The sequence below is a fragment of the Pinus tabuliformis genome, chromosome Q, assembly GCF_031772625.1.
Source record: "Pinus tabuliformis cultivar Carrire ecotype Pingquan chromosome Q, CPIR1, whole genome shotgun sequence".
NCBI classification, from domain to species: Eukaryota; Viridiplantae; Streptophyta; class Pinopsida; order Pinales; family Pinaceae; genus Pinus; species Pinus tabuliformis.
In genome coordinates, this window is record NC_142296.1 from 620,286,773 (window position 1) to 620,310,593 (window position 23,821).

A 23,821-nucleotide genomic window follows, 5' to 3' on the forward strand; every position below is an offset into this window, starting at 1 on the left:
TATTCACATTTTTATTTATTTTTTAACTATGGAAAATTTAAAAATACTACTTCATATTTATAAATAAATAATTAATATATTTAATGGATTAAGTCCATCCATCTAATTTTTAAAATTTAAAAAGTAAATCAACTTTTTCAATGCAACATTTGTAATTTGAAATCTTTAAATGCAATATATAAATTATTGAAAATTATAAATATTTAAAAATAGATAAATAAATAATTTATTAAGAAATTATAAATAAAATTTTAGTTTTAAAAATGGAGTAAATTTTTTGAACGATCCACCACTGTACAAAAAGCGGACTAATAAAGCACTATTATACAATCAATCAACATTAAAGTAACAAATTTTAAATATTTGTGGGTGCATGCCGCAAATTTTCCTGTAATAACAAGTGTAAATACGTTCAGGAATGGGAGGGGGTTTATCTCATACATGCACCACATATGAAATAACGAGGAGCACGCTCTTTGACGGAAAGATCTCTCACAGAACGTCAAAAGATTCATGGTATTGGTCTGTGAGGTCAATTCTCTCGTAGATTGCAAAACAATATTCAGTCGTCTTCCTAAAATATCCTGATCTGGTGGGGAGAATTTCGTTCCAAACTTTACCGGACCGAAAGCCAGGCATCCGCAGATGGCCATGGGCATACCCATTTTGCAAAGTGTAATGAACTTCTATTCATTACTACAACATATTCCCATTAGCTAAACCATTCTGAAATTGTTCCGAGGACTCTGAATTTCATAACTAACATTCTCTGCAAATTTGCAGGTTTGGTCTGAAAGTTCTTTGGTTCTCCAGAGAAATCTGCATGAACATGGCAATATGTTTTATGGAGTATTCAGAACTAAGCATTTTGCTTCCCCAGAGAGAACATTCAACTGCTCCAGAAATTCCAAGGTGAATGCAACCATGGCTAATTTTTAAGAATAATTTCCATAAAACATAATACAGATTGTGTCTTAATGTTGTTGTTGTTTTTCTTTAATTTCTTTCTTCTATGGCATATACATTTTTTGTTTCATGAAATACACATCTTCGAAAACCATCTTCGGAAACCGCAGGCATTTCTCCTCATTATCAAGATATACCCACCCACTACCCAACATAAACCCCTGGACGCTCTACCCAAGACAAACCCCCAGGATGCTCTACCCAAAATAAACCCCAGATGCTGCAAAATCTAGAGAATTTATCAGGGGTTAATACTACTACAACAATATACTTATTATTAAAATTTCAACATATCACTTGCCGAAATTGAACTGAGATGAAAATATAACACTCCTCACAACTACTTAAGCTAAACACCCCAATTGACATACCTCAATATACACTATTTATATACCATATGCAATTTTCTCTGATATGGCATTTCAAAATGCACTGCTTTTCTTAATTATTATTATCTTTCTTTTTAACAACAAACGAGACAGCTGTTAGCAATACAATTAACATGATATCTGTAATGGCATTCAAGGATCATTGGCCACTGCCCATAGGTAATAGCCTAGATTAAACAAGGTTATGACTTACGTTGATAATGGGAGGTTCTTAACAGCAGGTAACTGTATAGAAACATTTGAATGGCAAATGGACAGTTTTGGACATTGAAATTATTGTGCCCCAATTTTTCTCATGTAAACATTCTTCTATGCTACATCAAAGTGTTTTCTTGCTATGCAAACTTGAAACATATTTTACCATGCAGCTAAGCTCAGAACTGTAACGTCATGCACCCTCCCGGGACTTGGGGAGGATAGGGATAATTAGAACTCAAACTCAGGCCCAGGCTCTGTGTCAAGTGGATTATCCAAGCCCTGGAAATATGAAAACATGGCCTTGAACTCCATACACAGACAACAGAACAGCAGAAAATTAACGGAGACTCAAGGCCAACAAAAGGAACAAGAGAATTACTGTATATTAGATCTGCTGCTGAGAAATACAGGAGTAAGCTGTCTATTTATAACGAACTGGGAGGAGCCCAGCATTAAGAAGGGTAGTGGGCTGGTATATCAACTGAGCAATTAATGACTTACGTACATGAGCTTACCACTGTGTATGTACACTGATACCCTCCCTTAAGTGAAACTCAGGGAACTATAAAAGGGAGGCTAAACATCAAAAATAGGTCTTAGCTAAAAGGCCATAATACATACCCGTGTACAAAATGCTTTGTGTTACCACCCAAAATGCAGGGGCATCTTGGAAGCATTCTTTTCATCAGCGGTTACAGCATGATAATGTTGCTGGGGGTACATTCCCTTGGATGTGGACTTTGAGAGCATGATTTGAGCATCCTCTCGTTTATCACCTTTCCTTTCATATGCTTGGATGATGCTCACGTCTTTTTAAGGCATGTTGGATGGTTGAGTTCACACATTGGGAGGCTTGGTTGCAAATGTGGCAGAGATTCAATTACAGAGCCCTTGTCTACATATCTTTATGCACATTTATTCATTAGGGGTGCATCTCACATATCTTGAGACAAAGTTGCATATTTGGAGGCATTTTGGATCATCCCTTAGCACAATTCCACTATCATAAAAACACATATAAAGATTGGTGCCCGCATTATGAATATTGGAAGGTTTTTGGCATCTATTGTGTTCAAAAACTTCAAATGCTCACTTCTAGAGGAGCGCCTTCCTTTGAGGAGCATAAATTGACTTGTTGACTATCCCAAGAGGTAATTTAGGGGTTTAATGCACAAAATCGATGAGCACTCCACCCAAAGGGGCATCCAATGCATCTCTCAAAATGAAAATGGCATAGCTCCCTAGAGCTTTCCATTTAATGGGGTATGGTTAACTACTTGGCAAATTTATTGATGGATTCAATTTTGTGTTATCATATGTTATAATTAGTAAAATACTAAAATCAAGGGGAGCTCTTTACTAATAAGGTACCAAGGCAAGGAATGGCACATGTTTCAAAGGCACACTATCTTTGAGGCTTTTTGGGAGGACAATTTGATCATAATGTACTTGGATCAAGATCAAGCACATATTTCTAGGTAGAATGCCCATCATCCATGGAGGGGATATATGGTGTATTTATTGAACATAAATAGGAGAAGCTCTAGCTTTAAAAGGAGTAATAATTTCAGCCCACCTTTTGCTCATAGACCAGGGAAGGTTCTCTGCTGACTTAAGAGTTTAGAGGTAATGATCTCTTGTCTGAAAATTTAGTTTTAGTCTTCTTAATGCTCTATGGATTTAGGCTTGTTGAAAATTTCTGTTTGGGCATTTGTACCAGCTTTTTGTTTGGACCATTTTGTACTGTTGGAACTGTTCTGAAAAGACCTTTTGGAAAGGTGAATGGGAGAGTGTAATATGTAGAACTCTATTTGGACTGTTTTCTTTTGTTCGAAACTGCTTGGAAAGATCTCTTAGAAAGGACAAAGTTTGTCCATGGAAAACTATAATATATAGATGAATGATAGGGCAAACGCTTTTTGAAGTTTTGTGAACTGAAATCCCTGGGGCTTAGTCAATATATATTTTGATTTCTCAGTATAAATATAAAATAAAATGATATTTTTCTAAAAAAGTACCAAAGGAGCATTAGTATCTTTGAGGTGGAGAATTCAATTAATAACCACTTTCAGTCCCCTTTTACACATACACCAAGAAGTTGATTACAATAGAGAGAAGCACTCACCTTTCAAGGGAGGGAATGATAATTTTTTAACCAACTCTTGCACAATTATGGACACTCCCACTCTTGCACAGATTTCAAGGGCACACCCCCTCTAAATACTATATGTCACCTACTTATACTCTAGGTTTCTTATCATGAATTAAGACTATGTAGATGAAAAGTGAAGGTGAATGTTCTATGTGATAATATAATTATATTTGGGAAAAGTTAAGGATAAGCAAGGACAGGTACTTGAATCCTATCCAACATTAATAGTCCACCTAAATTTTTTCAATGAAGAGAATGTCAGATTCCTTTAAAATAATATTCTATTATCATTATTGACCTACTTAAAGAACGTCAAGTGAGAGATAGGATGAGACTTTTTTCACTATCTCTTTTCTGATTTTGAGATATTGGGGAAGGAAAGAATGGGAGAAGACACAGTTTAGGGAGCAATTGTGAGAGCCACTTCATCTAAGTTCAGGTATCCGAGTGCGGGTTCAGAGGGTTAGGGAACTGTTGAAGTTTCCTCACTTGGCAGGGAGGATTCTGTTTGGAGCCAGTTAGGAACGTTGTTTTGGGTAAGCAAGTCTTCAGTTTCAGACTTTTGACATTTTAATAATTATTCTACTGCGTGTAATGGTGAATTTATCCTTTCATACAAACCTATATGAGTTACTTTGATTCATTTAAAATATTGTTAACTATATATTGATTTATTTAATTCTGCCCATTATGAGTACTCTGTTGTTTTGTTGTGATAAACTAGCAAATCTGTGTGTGAGGTGCTCTCAATGGGAGGGGTGCTACATAAAACTATTAATGCGGAAGTCTCCCACTGACAGCATAAGGCATCTCACAGTAGTATAAACATAATACAACCGTGATCAAATATCAGATAACCATAATTCCCAGATAACTCCTTGCTCACACAAGCCACATTTTCTAAAAATACATAAGTATGCTGGTCTACCTTAGTCAAAGGTAGTTGTCTGGATTCACTCACAACAATAAGATCTAAGTCGAGATCAACCAAGGGCTCAGAATGTGGGAGCTGTTTGTTGATGTTTGTAGCTCGGGAAGCTATTTCTGCATAGGTCTAAGTGTCTAGGCTTGCCGAAGGCGCCCACAGTCTCCTTAGGACACTTGTTCAAAAGTGAGCAAGTTGCGAATGTAACTTAGCCTAAGTTTAAACATAGGAAAATCACATAATTATTGTGTTGGCTAATTAAGCTAAAGAAACTTAGGAAAAGTAAAGTATTTCCTTTAATGATTATGTTTTAATCTCAGCGGTTGATCTCAAGTAAGGTGTTAAAATTGGCAACTAGGGCCAAACTCCATGAGGATCACCTTATTCATGGTTAATAATATTTTATCTGGATTCCTCTCATCGAGAGGTGTAGGATTGATCTAAAGATCATCCAATTCCGATAAGTATTTATGGAGATATGAATTTATTTTGATTATGGACATTGTCAAAGTTGGCCAGCAACTTATGTAGGCTCAAAAGCCCAACAGACACATCTATTCATCATCAACGTTTGCATATACATACAGGATGTGTCCTCCTCATTTGGACACACTTCTCATCCACCTCTCTCTCTCTTCTGCACAGAAAATAGTTTCCCTCTCTCTCCTGTGCAGATAGGTCTCTCTTTCACATGTGGGAAGGAAGGACGCAACTTTCTAAGGGTTTACAAACTGCAGATTGGAACTTTGACCAGCGTTGACCAACATTCTCTCTCTCTTGACTGTGCAGTAGGTGAAGCTGACTCTCCTTGGAAATCCGCAATTTTTGGCACAGGAATCGAGGTGATCTGACCTCCGGTTTGGAAGATATTGACTGCCCTAGTTTAGGGCTGATGCTGATGATGTTGATGCCATTGATGCCGATGATGTTGATGTCGCTGATGCCGATGATGCTGATGTTGTTGATGCTAATGCCACTGATCTAGGGTTTGCTGCTGCTGATATAAATCAAACTTTTGTACTATTTCTCTCTGCTGAATTATTGAAGATAAAAGCAGATTTGATCAAAGGGTTTCCCCATATTGGGGTTTTTCCCTGGCTAGCCGCCAAATCTTGTGCCTCTTGTCTTGGCTTGTTTTTTGTTGATCGTTTAATGTTCTATCTGCACTTTACTTATGTACATGTGATTGCTAATCTGTGGATAATAATAAGAAAGATAAGTAAATTGCTCTAAGCATAGAACATACCATAACTTAACATGGTATCGGAGCTGAGGTGAAGACAAAGCCCAAGCAAGAGCAAGAGCAATCACTAAAGAGAAGGTTGGCAAGACTATCTAAAAAGAACTATGGGGTCCTCAACACTCTTCCCCGCCGAAGACAAGCTCCGTGAGAAGTCTGACTATCACGGATGGAAGATGTCTCTCGATCTGACTTTAGAAGATCAAGAAGTGTTGGACCATGTGAGAGGCAATATTGTTGAGCCTCCATCAAATGCATCCGCTGCTGCCAGGAACAAATGGAAATCCAGAGAAGTCAAAGCAAAGAAGATCATCCAGGACTCTATCGACAAGCGCTTGGTGGCCTATGTTTCTGAGCTGAACACCTCCAAGGAAATCTACGATAGACTGGTGAGTTTATTTAAAGTTAATGATGCAAATCAAGTTCTGTTTCTTAGAAATAAGCTGAAGGAAATTAAGAAGGGCAAAGATGAAAATATGCAAGCATATTTCTTAAGAATCACCGAGATCAAGAACGATCTCCTATCTATTGGGGAAGTAATTCCTGACAGGGAAATGGCACTCACAACTCTTGGAGGACTACCATCTGAATGGTATATATTTAGGACTACCCTTCTCAACCATAATGTAATTCCCGAATTTAAGGAATTAATGGCAAGATGCACTCAAGAAGAAGCAAGGATGGAAGAACAGGAAATGCCCACACTTAAAGGTCATCCTGCTGCCTTTTCTTCTCATGCTAAAAGAAGAAACAATTTCGAGGCTAAATCCAAGGAAAGGCTGGAATATGAAATATCCCATGAAAGGTGTAGGCAATGTCTCTCTTAAATTAAATCAAGGTAATACAATCCACCTACAGGATGTATTATATGTACCTGATCTAAAAAAGAACCTGGTGTCCATTTCGGCAATGGAAGACAAAGGCTACAAGGTGGCTTTTAGCGATGGCAAGGTACGTGTATGGAAAAACAATATTAAAGATACCTTCACTCTTGGGTTTTGAGTTGATTCACTACATCAGGTCGAAGGAAGTCCGCTAGGTGTCATGTCTTGTGTCACATCTCTTCAGTCCGAACTATGGCATCGGAGGTTTGCTTACCTTCATTATAAAGCTCTACTTGATGTAAGAAAAATGGTGACTGGGATGCCCGAGTTCAGAATAGAGCAAGAAGGTGTATGTCCCGGATGTGCCAAAGGAAAGCTAAAAAGGGGACCATTCCCCTCAAGCCAAAGCAAGACCTCCGATATATTGCAGTTAGTTCACTTAGACATATCTAGTATGATGCCTGTGAACTCCTTGGGAGGATATTCATATTACCTCACTTTTACAGATGATTATTCTCGCAAGACTTGGATATATTTCTTGAAAAAGAAGGATGAAGTGTTCTCCTGGTTTCGACACTTCAAAGCCTTGATCGAGAATCAAACCGAAAAGAAGATCAAGATCTTAAGGACTGATAATGGGACTAAATATGAATCTAATGAGTTACATGACTTTTGTAAAGAGGCTGGCATTAAGAGGGAGACTACTACACCATACACTCCTGAACAGAATGGTGTGGCAGAAAGGAAGAACCATACGATTATGGAAGTTGTCCATGCTATGCTTCATGATCAAAGACTTCCGAAGTTTCTATGGGCTGAAGCTGCAAACACCACCGTATATATACAAAACCGATGCCCCCATCAAGCATTGGGTTCCTAAACTCCTGAAGAAATGTTCACCGGTAAGAAACTTGATATATCTCATTTTAGAATTTTTGGAAGCCCTGTATATTTTCATGTGCTGAAAGAGAAAAGGAATAAATTGGGTGCATTTGGAAAGAAAGGAATCTTCGTGGGCTATAGTGAAAATACTAAGGGCTATAGAATCTATGTAGCCGATCAAAGGGAAGTCGTGATTAGTCATGATGTCACCTTTGACGAAGATATGGCTCTCAGCAAGGTGAACAATCTTCCTACAGTGAGGAGCTCTCAAGAAGCTGACACCAGGGAACCGAAAGAAAAAGAGTATGATGAGATATTTGCACCTGTTGCCAGATATACCACCATCCACTCAATCATAGCCCTTGCGGCTTCACAAGGATGGAAACTACATCAAATGGATGTTAAGACCGCGTTCTTGCATGGTTCGATCAAAGAAGAGGTCTATGTGGAGCAACCTGAAGGATTTGAGATTTATGATCGAAAATCTCATGTGTGCAGGTTGAAGAAGGCCCTCTATGGGCTGAAGCAAGCACCCTGAGCATGGTATGAGAGGATCGATAGCTACTTGATGAAGCTGGGATTCACTAGGAGTGAAGCCGATCCCAACCTTTACTTTAAGGTTGAAGATGACAAACCTCTCATACTGGTGCTGTATGTTGACGACCTCTTTCTAACAGGTGCAGACCCTCTCATTCACAAATGTAAGAGGGAGTTGGCTTCTGAATTTGAAATGAAGGACCTAGGACTGATGCACTATTTCCTAGGACTTGAAGTTTGGTAGAAGCCAGGGGAAATTTTCCTATCTCAAGGAAAATATGTGGTGATGATATTGGAAAGATTCGGTATGGTGGACTGCAAGCTCGTAACTACCCCGATGGAGCTTGACTTCAAAAAGTTAAGCAGTAGTGCATTTGGACCTGTTTTACGAAATGCCACCGAGTATTGTCAACTCATCGGAGCATTAATGTTCTTAGTGAACTCCCGTCCAGATATATGCTTTGCAGTCAACACGTTGAGTCAACATATGGTTGAACCTCACCACATACATTGGATTGGTGCCAAGAATCTGTTGAGATATCTTCGTGGCACAATTACTTATGGGTTAAGATACACTGTCGGAGATGTGAGACTACTTGGGTATACTGATGCTAATTGGGCAGGCAGTGTGGTGGATCGAAAGAGAACTTCTGGGTGCTGTTTCTCTTTGGGATCTAGTTTGATATCCTGGATGAGCAGGAAGCAGAAGTTGGTGGCTTTGAGCACCATCGAGGCAGAGTATGTTGTTGCTAGCATGGTCTCCTGTGAGGCAGTCTGGTTGCGAAAGCTCTTCAGTGAGCTATTTGGATTTACATTGGATACCACCGTGATTCTATGTGACAACCAGAGCGGGATCCGTTTATCAGAAAATCACGTATTTCATGATCACTCCAAGCATATCGATATCAGGTACCACTATATTCGAGATATGGTGCAGCAAGGAGCAATAAGGCTCCAACATATCGGTACAGATGAACAGGCTGCCGGCATTCTGACAAAGCCCCTAAGAAAGGTCAAATTCATGACTTTCCGAGAACGATTTGGTATCATTCAGAGACCCTCTGATGAGGGTCAAGTATGATGTACTGAGCTTTGGGAGCTCCAAGGGGGCACAGGGTACTTCTTGGAGCGACATATGACCACAGGGTGACTCACCATCCCCTGTTGGTGCACTTTGTACAGGGTAAAAGGTTCAACCTTCCTCTGTGACACCCCATGGCGACTATGGAATAGGATGATTAATTCTCCTGTGGGCTAGGATGATTCGTTCTTTGTGGCGACTATGGAACAGGATGATTAGTTCTCCTGTGGGCCTGGATGATGTGTTCTCCATGGCAATTGTGGACAGGATGATTTGCTCTCCTGTGGACACAATGATTCGCTCTCTTATGGACAAGATGATTCGCTCTCTTGTGGGACAGGATGATTTGCTCTCTTGTGGACAGGATGATTCGTTCTCTTGTGGACAGGATGATTCTCTCTCCTGTGGACAGGATGATTCGCTCTCCTGTGGACAAGATGATTCGCTCTCTTGTGGGACAGGATGATTCACTCTCCTGTGGACAGGATGATTCGCTGTCCTATGGACAGGATGATTAATTCTCCTGTCAAGGCATCCTACCCATGCAATGTGGGACTCATGGGAAGTACCTCTCATCTGATCAATGAGCAGGGAAATGAGGATAGGAACCATAGTAATACCGATGGACACATCGTTGTATCTACCGTACTCCCTATGCTAGGATGACCTACATTGATCTGGGATCAATGATACTGGTTTGGGACCAGTGAGAGTGGTACCCACTATGACACTGACTTCGGGTTAGTAGAGGACTGGTCTGGGACCAGTGGTACACACTCTGAGACTGACTTCGGGTCAGTGGAGGATGGTATGATACATCCTCGATCACTTCTTCTTCTTCTTCATAGTTCGAGCAGAGCAGAATAGAGCAAAGCAGAGCAGAGCATAGCAAGGAAAAGCAGAGCATGGTAAGGCAGAGCAGAGCATAGCAAGGCAGAGCAGAGTAGAGTAGGGGTCAAGCTGTTCAGGGCAGTGCATTTGATGGAAGAATAGTAGTGATGGTCAGACGGATTGCAGATGGAGTTCTCCCTAGTTGAGAGGGAGTGTTAAAATTGGCAACTAGGGCCAAACTCCATGAGGATCACTTTATTCATGGCTGATAATATTTTATCTAGATTCCTCTCGTCGATAGGTGTAGGATTGATCTAAAGATCATCCGATTCCGATAAGTATTTATGGAGATATGAATTTATTTTGATTATGGACAAATTGTCAAAGTCGGCCAACAACTTATGTAGGCTCAGAAGCCCAACAGACACATCTATTCATCATCAATGTTTGCATATAAATACAGGATGTCTCCTCCTCATTTGGACACACTTCTCATCCATCTCTCTCTCTCTTCTGCACAGAAAAGAGTCTCTCTCTCTCTCTCCTGCGCAGATAGGTCTCTCTCTCACACGTGGGAAGGAAGGATGCAATTTTCTAAGGGTTTACAAACTGCAGATTGGAACTTTGACCAGCGTTGACCAACATTCTCTCTCTCTTGACTGCGCAGTAGGTGAAGCTAACTCTCCTTGGAAATCCGCAATTTTTGGCACAGGAATTGAGGTGATCTGACCTCCGGTTTGGAAGATATTGACTGCCCTAGTTTAGGGCTGATGCCGATGATGCTGATGCCGGTGATGCCGATGATGTTGATGCCGGTGATGCCGATGATGCTGATGCTGCTAATCTAGGGTTTGTTGTTGTTTTTACAGACTTTTGTACTATTTCTCTCTACTAAATTATTGAAGATAAAAGAAGATTTGATCAAAGGGTTTCCCCATATTGGGGTTTGTCCCTGGCTAGCCGCCACATCTTGTGTCTCTTGTCTTGGCTTGTTTTTTGTTGGTCGTTTAATGTTCTATCTGCACTTTACTTATGTACATGTGATTGCTAATCTGTGGATAATAATAAGAAAGATAAGTAAACTGCTCTAAGCATAGAACATACCATAACTTAACATAAGGCGAGATCTAATCTCAATTGTTAATCATTTTGGATATTAGGGTTAGGCATTTATCTCAATATGAAGTTATAAAATGTTATGTAAAAAATTAGTTAATTTTAGGTTAAATTAGATGAAAGGGCACGATCATAAGATCATGCCCTTTCCCCAAAGGGTGCCCATGGCGGTATATAAGCCAGGAACCCCCATTGTAAACATTCATCATCTGTCAATTCATTTTTAATAAATAAATATATATATATATATATTGTGTATCAAGGAGTTTTTCACTCCATCTGGTATCAGAGCGGTCAATCCTCTGCCTACAAATCTCTGCTCGCATTCCAGCGTCATGTCCATCGTCCTCCTTGTTCCGTTGCATACATATCCGCCAGTCTGCTGTAATCATCTAACTCCCCAAACCACCTGTGCGTGTCCCGCTGTTCTTCTGCTGCATCCTATCTCGTGACCCTGCATCTCCCTATCCCGATTCTGTTTCTGGCCATCCCTGTTGCCGTCCGCACCCCGTTCCTTAGCCGCCGTTCTGTTGTCGTCGTCTTACACCGTTTTACTGCCGCTTTACAACATTCTGCTGCCACCGTTATTGTGCCGCTACCTCCATCCATCCGCTCGTCGAATTCCGCTGTCTCTTCCGCGCATTGTTCGTGCTTTCGCCATTCCTTGTCATTACGCCGTGTCCATCTTCCACCGTCCGACTTATTCCTTAAACCTAGCTTGACGGTGTTATCTGCTCAAAGAATCAGTGAAATGGTTCGACTGTTCAGAAAACGTGACCATGGCAGGTGGACGTAACTGTCCGTACAATATATATATATATATATAATATAATATAATCATATATATGTTATATCATCCGACTTATTCCTTAAACCTAGCTTGACGGTGTTATCTGCTCAAAGAATCGGTCAAATGGTCCGACTGTTCAGAAAACGTGACCGTGGCAGGGGGACGTAACTGTCTGTACAATATATATATATATATAAAGTTAATTTAATTAATTAAAAAAAACTTATGTTATATAATTAAATTAATTAATTTAATTTAATTATTTAAAAAAAAAAATTTAAGCTGGCAGATAAATACATGCCCCCACATACTCGCTCAATGTCGACAATGACAATGGCGGATTTCCAAAAAAAATTGGTGGACGCAGAGCATAAGATAAATAGCAACCACGACGAGGTCAATAAAAGATTAGATGATTTCCAGATCAAGCTTGAGGAGCAGGCTGACAATATCAAAAAACTTCAAGATACGACAGATCGAATAGAAATAAAGATGGAAAATAACCGTGTCCAAACAAAATCAGATCTCAGAGAGTCCTTAACATTGCTGAAACTTTTGTGTAAAAAGATGGATTGTACACCCACACAACTACTACAAGAAAATGAAGAAAATCAAGAGCACAATTCATCAGATTCAACGAAATCAACAGACTCTCATGAAAAAGTTGAATCCCCAAAAAAATTAGCGACACCCCACCAAGAAATGAGTAACGCGACTCTTACAAACAAGCAACTCTGGGATACCTTTACCAATCAACACCCCTTTTTTGCTCAACCATTAGCGACATACCAGCGAAGGGCAAAAGTCGAGATGCCTAAATTCGATGGAAATGAAAAAAACAATGTTTCATGGATAAATAAAGCAGAAGAATACTTTGAGATATATGACATCAATGACGATGACGAAAAGCTCCGGCACGCATCCATGAAAATGGAAGGGGAAGCATATAATTGGTATATGTGGTGGAAAAAGACAACACACGTCATTAGCTGGAGAAAATTTAAGGATGCATTTTTTAAAAGATTCCAAGGTGTAAAGGAAGAAGAGTTCTTTTCAAAACTCATCAAATTACGACAAAAAGGAAGTGTGGACGAGTACACTAAAGAATGGGAGACCTTAGTAACACAAGTACCTGGGTTATCAGAATCTCGTCTAATTCAGTCATACGTCTCCGGACTCAAAACCCATTTACAAGTAGAACTTGAGATGCATGACATTACATCAATAGAAGTAGCAAGACGAAAAGCAAAAACAGCCGAAAAGAAATTCGAACCAATATTTTGGTCAAAAGCGGAAAAAACATATTCAAGACGAAGAATACCCCAGTATGTGGACTCAAATAAATATGTTCCACCACATCGTCGTGAGGATGAAAAATCTAATGTGGAAATGCAAAGGATAAAAGAGGGTAAATGTAAATGCTGTGGTGAGAAGTGGGACCCCAAACATAGCTGTGCTAAAGGAAAAGAACCAAAGAACCTATATAATTGTGAAGCAACTAATGATTCAAACAGTGAAGATTCTGACATAGAAGAAACAGAAGATGCCCCAGAATTCTGACTAGAATTAGATGACGGAAGTATTCCTCAAGTGTCATTATCAGCTATGACAGGTATATCACAACCTCAAACTTTAAAGTTAAAAGGACACATAAAGAAGAACAACATAGTGGTTCTCATCGACTCTGGTAGCACACACAATTTTTTAGATGCAACCGTGGCAAAGAGACTCAATATTTTTTCATTTCCCTTACCAAACATGAAAGTGATGGTAGCTAATGGTAAGAAGATTGAAAAGGTGGGGAAATGCCATAAGGTCAAATTGCAGATTCAAGACTTTAATTTAGAGTCTCCGTTCTTCACGGTACCGTTAGGAGTAGATGTAGTCTTAGGTATCCAATGGCTACAAACTTTAGGTACTTATGCCGCCAACCATCAAGTACAATTTATAAAATTCAAATGGGGAGGTCAGAAGTACAAATTACACGGATTCCAAGCACCAGAGAATCAAATTGTATCATCATCTCAGATGATGAAGATGAGTCGAAAAGGAGCACCCGCTTATGTAGTACAATGTCACCAATTAGAAATGTTATCTGCAAATATGACCAGTGAAGAGTCACCAGAGATACAAGATCTAATTCAAAAGCATGAAAAAGTATTTCAAGACCTACCTATGAAGATACCACCTAATAGGGAAATTGAGCATACAATAGAAGTCAAGACAGGGTCAGACCTTGTCAACATCAAGCCATACCGATATCCACATCACCAAAAAACAGAAATTGAGAGATTAATCCAAGACCTTTTAAAGTGTGGGACCTTGATCATCTTGGAATATCTGATCAAGTGGAAGGACTTACCCGAAGAAGACGCTTTTTGGGAGAATGAATCATTCTTCAACAACATCCGTCGTTACTTATGCTTTGAGGACAAAGCATTCTTTCGAGAGGAAGGCAATGTTATGTAAAAAATTAGTTAGTTTTAGGTTTTATTATTTAATTTTAGGTTAAATCAAATGAAAGGGCACGATCATAAGTTCATGCCCTTTTCCCAAAGGGTGCCCATGGCGGTATATAAGCTAGGAACCCCCATTGTAAACATTCACCATCTGTCAATTTGACACTTGTATATGCTAAAGGGACAACCTATTTGAGAAATGGAAAGAAGCAGAGCAGTGACAGAGAACAAGGAGCGGGAAGCTCCAAAGTTTGAGCAACTTAGAGGGAGTCGACCTTCAGGTTCAAGTGGGGAAGTGCAGTCAACAGATTCCTCCAAGTCTGTCAAGAAGGTCTCTTGGTATGAAATGACTATATAGGATCTTCAAGAGCAGGAGGCTTCTAGGAACTAGTCCAAGCGGAGCAGGACTTTGAGGATATTTTCAGACCATTGATAGGGAAGGCTTCTAGTTCAGAGAGAGTAGCCATGGTAACAGATGCAATTCTAGGATAAAGATGGTTCTAGGGGCCAAAAGTACCTCCCTTGCTAAGAGGGAGTGTTCATGTTTGTAGCTCAGGCAAGTATTTTTGCATAGGCCTAAGTGTCTAGGTGTGCAAAAGTTGCTCACAATCTCCTTAGGACACTTGCTCAAGTGTGAGCACGCTGTTAATGTAACTTAGCCTAAGTTTAAACTTAGGAAAAAGTTAAAACACATAATTATTATGTTGGCTAATTGAGCTAAAGAAACTTAGGAAAAGTAAAGTATTTAGTATTTACTTTAATGATTATGTTTTAATCTTAGCTGTTGATCTCAAGTGAGGCAATATCTAACCCACCAAAAGTGTGGGTAACTCCATGGGAGAATACATTGCTCAATACATGATATTATGCCACGATCCTCCACCTTTTGCACAGGTTAGACACTTCTGACCATTCAACATTCCTCTTGAAGGAAGATGGTTCTTCATTCTGTAGGTACTTTAACCATCTTGCAATCATGTGCTTTTACTTAATGTTTTGGGCATTCTAACATGGATAAAGGGGTGATTTTGGATTATTGACTGATCTTGACTGTAAACCTATTCTCTCACTTCACTAGGGAGGTTAGTTCTTGACCCTAGTCCAGTGGGACCTCCTCTGAGGCCTTAGGGTTATAGGAGGGGCACTACTTGGGAGACTTGGATTGAAGTAGTGTGTCCATGATATTCCATACTTACCACTTTCCATCATTCCCCAAATTTCATCTCCATTCTTTGGGCTTGTGGTCATTGGTTCATTGGGATTGACACTCTTATCCTCATCCGTGATTCTTGGTCGGAAACTGTGCCCTAGAGTTTGATGTAGCTAAAAGAATGTAAAAGCATAAAATGGCCATAATGAAAGAAAAAGAAAGTTAAAATGAAATAATATGTCTGGGACATTAATTAGTGCATGGAAAAAATCCTAACATGAGCTCTACCTCCCTCATTATCCATCACCCAATTCCTTGAGCACTTGATGCTTCATCACATAATAAAGGAACTCTCGCATATCCCAACCTTGATGAGTGATAAAATGACTCATCATTAAGGGGTAAATAAATGCTAAATCATTAAAAGCAATCTTGGGCCCCTAATCTATGCTCCTATTCAAAGCATTATAAAAAAGAAGTAAAAGGTGCACTCGAGGGGTCAAAAGTGTAGACAGAGGAAAGGGGTAACTCATGCCTCTTCAATTTCTCCCCCTTACATCTATACACTCAGGATGATGGACATCCATCAGTTGGTCCTGTTACCGCTCAAACTAGCAAGGGACCTAAGGGGGATCCCTAAAGGGAAAATGCTAGGCCAAGGGAAACAAATAGAGACTTAGCCCACTGTCACCTCAGCTAAGGCTCCCTTCTATTTACAAACTTTCACCGATGGGAGGAGACCCGGTATGTATGGAGTCACCAATTAAGGATAAGTCAATGGATATGAGTGACCCAAATAAACCTTTTCCCAGAGGAGTTTGAAGAATGGAGCTTGCTTGCTTTTTAAGCAAGGTACTATGTATTTTAGGGAAAGGAAGAGAGGATTTGAGGGTTAGGTTTATGGGATAAGACTTGTGAAGGAGTTCTCCAATCCCTAAAATCCTTGTTAGAATTGGTCTCCCGTGTGGTTCTTGAAGAATGATCTTTCAAAGGAACAGGACCACATGGGGCCAAGTGGACCCAGTCTAGGGTATGAGGAAAGAATGTAACAACCAATGATATTCTTACCCTAGACAAGGTGAGGAAAGGATCAAAGAAATAATTTTCACTTGAAGATGTTGTTTTGACCCTATGAGGTACTAGCCTTGGGGATGGTAGGGCAAGGTTTGATCCTGGAGCTAGGGCTTGGCTTTTCTCCCAACTCCATCGTCGAAATGGCTTCAAAATTGGAGGAGAGCTTGAGGAAAGGCCAACGCAGGAGACCCTAGGAGATCGAACTTTTTGGAGGGCTAGCTTGTCGGGAAATTGATGCCCTAAGTACCCCAACTTGGCTAGACCTGGAAGGAGGTGAAAGAATATGATTTTTAGTGACCACCCTTGGTAGATCAGTGCCTTAATCTTTGGGAGAATGGAGTCTATGATGAATATGAGTAGGATTTCTTAGTTCCCAGTCAAGGAGGCCTCAAGATCACTTTGCTAGTCTTCTAAGTTCTAGGTCAAGAAGAAGAAACCTTGCAGCTTTTATACTTCGATGTGCAAAGGAAATGGCTTATCAGGGTTAAATTCTTTGATAGAATTACCCCTGTAGATTTCCTGCAAGGGTTAGGATGATGGTGTAGGTGATGCCACATCATCATGCATGTCTTGGATCATCTGCCAAGTGTATGGTGTAGATCTGGGGCTAGCTGGGCATGATGGATTAGGTGCATCCTCCTCATCCAATAAGTGAACCACGAGCAATCTCTGAATGGCTGTGGGGATCCATGGAGTGAAATCTGCTGCTGTGGAGGCCCATGGCTCTCAACGCTCACCCTACATGTGCCAATGTAGCTCTTTGGAGGATTAGGACCTCGTATAGGGAGACCAAACCCAAGATGGAAACCATCTGCAATCCTGCATAAGATCCAATGCGTCCCCTAGCCTTCCAGTACAACAAGTCATTAGAGAAATCGAGTAAATGAGCTTACCTAATCATGGACCACAGGTGGGGACTTCATAATGGCCTGCCCTTCCATAATGGGCTTCGGGTGTGCCAGTATCTCCTAAAGTCCAAATGGGGTTAACCAATAATCTTATTAGGTGGTTTCTACTTCTAAAGGGGATAATATAGTCTAGGTACATCCTTCAAAAGGTGGTGGCATGTGATAGATAGGTGAATGAAGTAGGGAATGAGAGGGGGCAGCCCTGGACCACATGCTAGGGTACAAGGGTAGCTAATAAGAGGGAAGCCCACACTTGGGTTTATAATGTGTAAGATGGAGCAATCGTAGTACATGAGGTGACCCAGCCTTGATTTTTTTTACCCTTATTTATATGCCTTTTGCCTTTTAATGATTTTCTTTGATTAACTGCTCGGGGCTCAAGGGGTTAGAGCATGATGCATAAGATATAGCAGTGAATTCCCCCTTTTAAGGTGGGGCGGTTCATCGCCCACTAGGGGTTGGGACAATCATGGGTTCCTATATGATGAAGGAGGTTCATAGAACCTGTAGGAACCAGGGTGATGGCCATGATGATGGGGTAGAGCTCATGTATTGGCTTTTGCCCACGTGCTAAATGTATTTGTCCTGACCATCTTTTCCATTTTGTGGTACATTTTCCTGTTGAATGTGGCCATATATGCTTTTATCTTCTTTTTTTTTTTCAGCTACATCAACCTCCGGGCTTCATTCCAGGCCATGACCCAAGGTGTGGGTAAGGGGAAGGGGCAAGTTAACCCTATGTGGACCCAATGGAGGAATGTGGACCCGGGCGGGAGAAATGATGAATGGGGTAACAGTGAATGAAAAGGAGGTAATATAAGTGGATAAGGGAGCGGGACCACACAACCAAAATCAAGGTTTTCCATGAAGTACCATCCTTGGAACCAAATGGTCAGTGAAAGAGATCCCACGAGACTAGAATCCAAGGTTGATTCCTAAAAAGGGTCTAGGGGACAAAAGCACAGACCTAGCCCATTCTTTTTGCCAAATCGCCCCATTAATCCATGCCCAGAAGTGTCCATGTTAAACAAACTACAATACTCAATTTCCAAATGACAAGGCATACCTTTAGATTCGGGAAGCCCACCTTCAAACATACTATCATGGCAGATGGACGGGGACCACATTGCTGGCTCAGGTGGCACAGAAATGGCACAATGAGCTAGTTGGTGGCTGTTGGCTGAGGACCATATTGGAGAAAAATTTCTTCTAGGGATATCACCCACAAAATGGTGTGTAATAGGTCCCATTGCCATGGCACCTTGCCTTAAAGTCCTTCCCCTCCATTATCACCATTATCATAAGCACCTATGGATTGAAAGGTTGACCTAGGACATGCCACCTCCTCTTAGGGGTTGGAAACATCTAATAGGGTTGATCGTCTAGATATCCCTAACATAAGTAGGGAGCACTTTTATGGGACTTGGTATAGTTAGATATTTGAAGGTGATTTTGGTTTGAAGTGTTATTATGCCCTCAACATTTAAGTATTGTCCACTATGATGCATCTATGGTCATTTTCCCTAATGGTCGGTGGCTTTCATTGGAATATGGGATGGTTTTTCCAAGTGGTTCTTCACAGAACAACTTTGAGGGCACATTACATCACTCCACTACACAACATTCCCAAGTTATTTTAAAATTTGCGCCTTCCAGAGAGTAGTGATGACCTTGTAGATGTGGTGGTGCTCCTCCAGAGCAGAGCATCGGGTACTTTGATGATTCTAGATGATGATTCTATCCTAGAGTACCCCCATATGCTGAAACACTGAGCACCTCTTTTGCTTGATGTTGTACCCAACAAACCTAGGATGCCCCCCAGGCTAGCCTTGACATTATTTGACCTGGATTCTAGATGATGATGGTCATCCCTAGGGTGGCAAAGGAGGGTTTTTACTCACTCTTGGAGCCCCAATGCTAGAGAGAGATAGTGCCACGTCACCCATCTAGCCCTTGAGAGGGTGACATAGGGCACCAAGAGCATGTTTTTTGGACATGGAGGCATTTTGAGGCACTTCGTGAGGCTCTTGTTAGGGTTTGGAGTTTATTATGATGATGGGACATCTCATTAGACCATCCCACACCTTTTTGTTGCATTTATGGCTCAAAAAGGAGATGGTGTCATGCTTTTGGAGGAGGTCAACCCCTATGTAGAGGAATTTATGGCATTGTTTTATTGTTTTGGCTATGGGGTTGGCTTGTAACCCTTTGCCTTGTAAAACACTCAAAGTCAAACTTGTTTTAGGGCCTGTAGGTTCTTTTTATTCGTAAAAATGAAGTGATAGACCTCATAAAAATAGGGGATCCCTCCGATTCATTTAGACATCATCACACATGTGAATTTGGCCTCCTTAGAGAGAGTGTGAATTTCCTTGTCTACTTTTCTACTTGGTAAAAATGTGATTTTTGTGGAGCATTTTATTCTTGGAGATTTATTTTTGCATTGGAAACATCTTTTTGGGATTGAAAGAAGGTTTTTCTTGGAAGAATTTGTTAGTTTATTGCTGATTTTTCATGTGAATATATTTATGCTAAGGTTTCAAAATGCTACATGACTAAATGCATATTCTTTATTGGAAATCTTGGTGAAATTCTGCATGTTAAAATTGTTCTTCCCTGAAATCTATAGAAGAACTCCTAGGGTGCATCTTATATATTTAATTTCTCCCCTCACCTTAAGGTTTTACGAGTGGATTTTTTTTTTTTCCGCTTACTCCCATCAAGTTTCATCTTCCTTTAAGAATTTGCCTAAAACTCCATTTTCCCAAGTTAGATTAGGCATTGGTCAAGGTTGTGTTGATAAAAATCATTAAAACTAAAATATTCTCTTTTCTTTTATCTCTCCTAGGCTTTTTAAGGAAAGTTGCTAGGGCTTTTCTAGGGCCAATTTTACTTGTAGGGCTATTTTGGGTGGATATTTGTGGACTAAATTTCAAGTATTGCCTCTATAAACATTTTGAACACAAAATCTAGTTTTGATTGTGGTAAAACTTCCCTAAGTAGGGTTGACATCATCCTTCCCAAACCATTTTGTGCCATAGAAACCCTAATCCCTAGCCTAGCTTCAACTTGAAGGCTATCTAAGATTTTCCTTATTTCTTTGTTGATCTTAATCATTAAGGAAATCTTTTCTCTAACTTCTACCTGTCTAGATACTCTATCATTGCGTATCAGTAAGCCCTAGCCTATAGTAGTCCTTAGCTTATCTAGGGTTAGAATACTTGCTGCTTTATAAAGAAGATTTGAGCTTATTCCATCTTCAAGGTATCTTTCCCTAGCCTATTTATATAACCTTGAACCCCTTAATTAGAATAGACTTATAGGTGAATACAGGGAAGCTTCCATTGTAGTGAAATTCCACTAAACAACAATAGGAAGATTGATGAGGTGACTGTGGCAATCATTTCTCATTGTTGCCATAGGGTCTGGCACACCATAGAACAACACTACCCTTTGAGAGTGATTTTCTCAAATGAGGAGTGTGATACTCTAGTATGCTAGGTTTGAGGAAGTGTAGAAGTGTAGCATTGGAGATCCAAATCAATGAAGGAGATCAAGGACTAATCTAGGGCCTGATTTGCTGGATCAGATCTAGTTATCACAGGACGGGTGCCCAAGTAAGTTCAAATTTAATGAAAAACCATTGATTGGGCAAAATCTATTTGTGTCACTTGTGATTGAGATTGGTTGTGTAATTTTGCTTCTGCTAAACATGTTAAGAACTTAGTCGTGCATTTATTCAGTAGATCTGCAAAATGCTAGGTTAATAGATTGGGTGCTAGGTTTCAGATAAATTTAACATGGTTTCTTGGTTCTTACTCTCTTTTCCATTGTCCATCCTTCTCTTCTTCTTGCATGTCTGAATTTATAAGCAGTATCTAGGCTTTCCTCATAGAGCAAATCCTTAGCATCTCTTACTGTAATGCTCGTTCTGAGTAATGCAGGATAAATAACTAATGCAAAATTGTATTTCCTTTAGGTCCTTTGGCTAGGGGTAATAAAGATCTGCATTGGATCAAACCATGTATTTACTGACCAACTTTGAATAACTAAAGACATAAATTCACCTATGTTTTGCTTTATCATGGATGTTTGATACTTGCTACTTCACGATTAAGATTCTGAAATTCACATATTTGTAGGATTGAACCTCAAGATTACCATGCTAATATTGTTCATCTTCTGTTTATTTCCTTTGATTACTTCATTTGAACAAGATGCTGCTCACTTTGTTAAAATATGAATTCATTTTTCTGAGGAACTCACCCCCTGGAACTAGCATACACTAGTTTCTAAGAGAGAGGGATTATGTTGGTGATGGAGTCAGCTTCGCTTAATGTTCATTTGACCTTCTCAGGAGTGATTTCCCCAAGGGATCATTCCAAATAGTAATATTTTTCCTTGATTTGCAAGCAAGATCTAGAGGTTTGTTTCAAATTTTCAAACAGATTTCAGCCTTCAATCAGTGTGGAGAAGTACTTATATCAATGGCTGGGCACATCTTCTAAGGACATTTGTTGCCTGCTGTTGAGAGTGTTAGTCAAGGTTGTCATTGATGTCAATATGGAATTGTTGAAAATGGCTAAAACCCTAATAATGTCCTAACCCTAATCTAACATTGGTTGAATAATCTAACATGAAACCCTAGCCTTGATATAGAAACCCTAAACCTTGATGTCATTATTAAAGATGATGACTAAAGAAACCCTAGTTCTTATCCGAGAAGCCCTAACATGAAACACTAACTATGATGATAAAACCCTAATGCCAAAATGGATTGCTAAAACGATGGCATGCCTAATATAAAGAACCATTAAATTACTAACCTTAATCGCCATGTTTGACTATAATACCTAGTTCGAATAAAAGTCACATGAAAAGCATATAACTTAAACTAGCTTTTCCTACCTAATCCTTGAAATCCTAATTCCTTATAAATTATAATTCCATATACATAAATTCTTTCTGTAACTCCTAATATATGATATTGCTAATATTCTAAAACTAAAATCTATCTTAAACTCTCCACATGTCCCATATTAAAAAAATAATAAAAATAAAAATCCTTTAAATCTTTCACTTGTCACTAGACGTTAAAATTACATAAAAACGACATAAACCTCCTAGTCGGTTGCCTTTAATTAAAAAATTTAAATACAGTTCAAGTGGGCCCTTCAACAAAATCGTATCGTTGAGGTTAAAAACATGCATAAGTTCTTTCACTATGGCAATGGTCGGTTCTAGCACTCCCAGCCGTACAGGTTGGCCTTCTCATCCAACTTATGTGTCCCTTGGCACAAACAATGTGTATAAATAAAAATGGGACGTTTTCATTTGAAAAAAAACACAGCTGAAGAAATATTAGAAGTGAGAACTCAAACAAGATGACCAGAAAAATTTAGTGAAGGAACAATTCAAGGACCCGTGAGGCAACAAGCAGAGATTGAAAAAAGTTTTTGTTGAGATATTTTCTGAGTAAGCGATATGGTTAAAGGGTGACATTATGAGCACATTTTTCAGGTTTATTGTTGCCCAGATTGAGGTGAATCAACGCTAAATTAACTGTGATATCTCTGCGGCCAAGCATAGTTCGAATTTGCTTTTGATATACGCTGGTAATTCTTGAGAATTATCTTATCAAGGACCATTCTCGACTTTGCGGAGCATCGAGCTATTTTGGCATTTTTCTTGGAATATTAGTTTCACTAGTTAATTCGAGCAGATCTATTATGAATGCATAAGATTGTCCAAGTTCAATGGAGCGGGTCCCATATCTCTGAATTGTTAATCCTGTGCACACAGAAATGAGGAGCAAGAAGTGTAACCTATGCTAGTAGTGTTTGGGTGGTGTAAATTCAGATATATTTGAATGCTTGTACTTTGACTGTGTTCGATTGAAGACCCCTTGCTGTAGCTCGAACATGTGGCAGTCTTGTGTGAAGGCTCTAGAAGCTCGGACCTCTGCTTGTGAACTGTGATCACAACCAACATCCAGTGGAAGAAGTCCAGACCTCTGACTTGTAGCTTTACATTGCAGATTGGAGCTCTGACCCGTTGAAGACTTGTTGAAACTTGGACAGCAATTCGTACTTCACCTCATCTTAGTCTCAAGCTCAGACTACATTGCAGACTTGTGCAAAGGAGCTCAGACCAGTGATAATTATCACTACAACTAGGATACCACAGTTTTAGGATTGCAGAAATTACAGTCTCAAGGTTATAGCAACAAATTTAGGTGGTGAATATCTTTCAAGTTCTTAAACAACTACTTATGAATTGAAGCTCGAACCTGTAATCAT

General features: G+C 39.7%; 1 protein-coding gene across 1 annotated transcript in view; it reads left to right on the forward strand.

Moving 5' to 3' along the window:
• Positions 1-387: 387 nt before the first annotated feature.
• The window catches only part of LOC149220970 (uncharacterized), a 48,837-nt gene continuing 25,403 nt past the window's right edge, over positions 388-23,821 (forward strand). The window contains exons 1-2 of the mRNA XM_089384973.1: positions 388-675; positions 784-912. Of these exons, the coding sequence (XP_089241099.1) occupies positions 646-675; positions 784-912 (159 nt within the window). The 5' untranslated portion in view covers positions 388-645. The remainder of the gene's footprint in view (positions 676-783; positions 913-23,821) is intronic.